Source organism: Cystoisospora suis, assembly GCF_002600585.1.
Source record: "Cystoisospora suis strain Wien I chromosome Unknown contig_10725, whole genome shotgun sequence".
Lineage (NCBI taxonomy): Eukaryota > Apicomplexa > Conoidasida > Eucoccidiorida > Sarcocystidae > Cystoisospora > Cystoisospora suis.
In genome coordinates this window covers 801-1,015 of record NW_027163497.1, presented here as the reverse complement: position 1 = coordinate 1,015, position 215 = coordinate 801, and the positions used below count along the sequence as shown (strand labels likewise).

At 49.3% G+C, this 215-nt stretch overlaps 1 protein-coding gene across 1 annotated transcript; it reads right to left on the bottom strand.

The window, feature by feature from the left end:
• Positions 1-5: 5 nt before the first annotated feature.
• Positions 6-209, bottom strand: CSUI_011300 (gag-pol polyprotein; the record flags this gene model as incomplete). The annotated part of the gene is made up of 1 exon (XM_068071400.1): positions 6-209. A coding segment is annotated over one exon (204 nt), but the record flags the coding sequence as incomplete, so codon positions are not given.
• Positions 210-215: the final 6 nt, after the last annotated feature.

Here is a 215-nt window from a genome sequence, read left to right as displayed (position 1 = left end):
CTCGTGAATCGAGTATCCCTGTCGCTGACAATCGCGCTCGGCACCCCATGTAATCTGATCACTTCTCTCATTAACAACTTTGCCACATCCTCAGTTGATGCACACTGTCGAGTGGGGATGAAATGTGCCATCTTGGCCAACCTACACACTACAGTCAGAATCGCGTTCCATCCCTCCTTAGTTTTAGGTAGGCCTACAATCAAGTCCATGGCGAT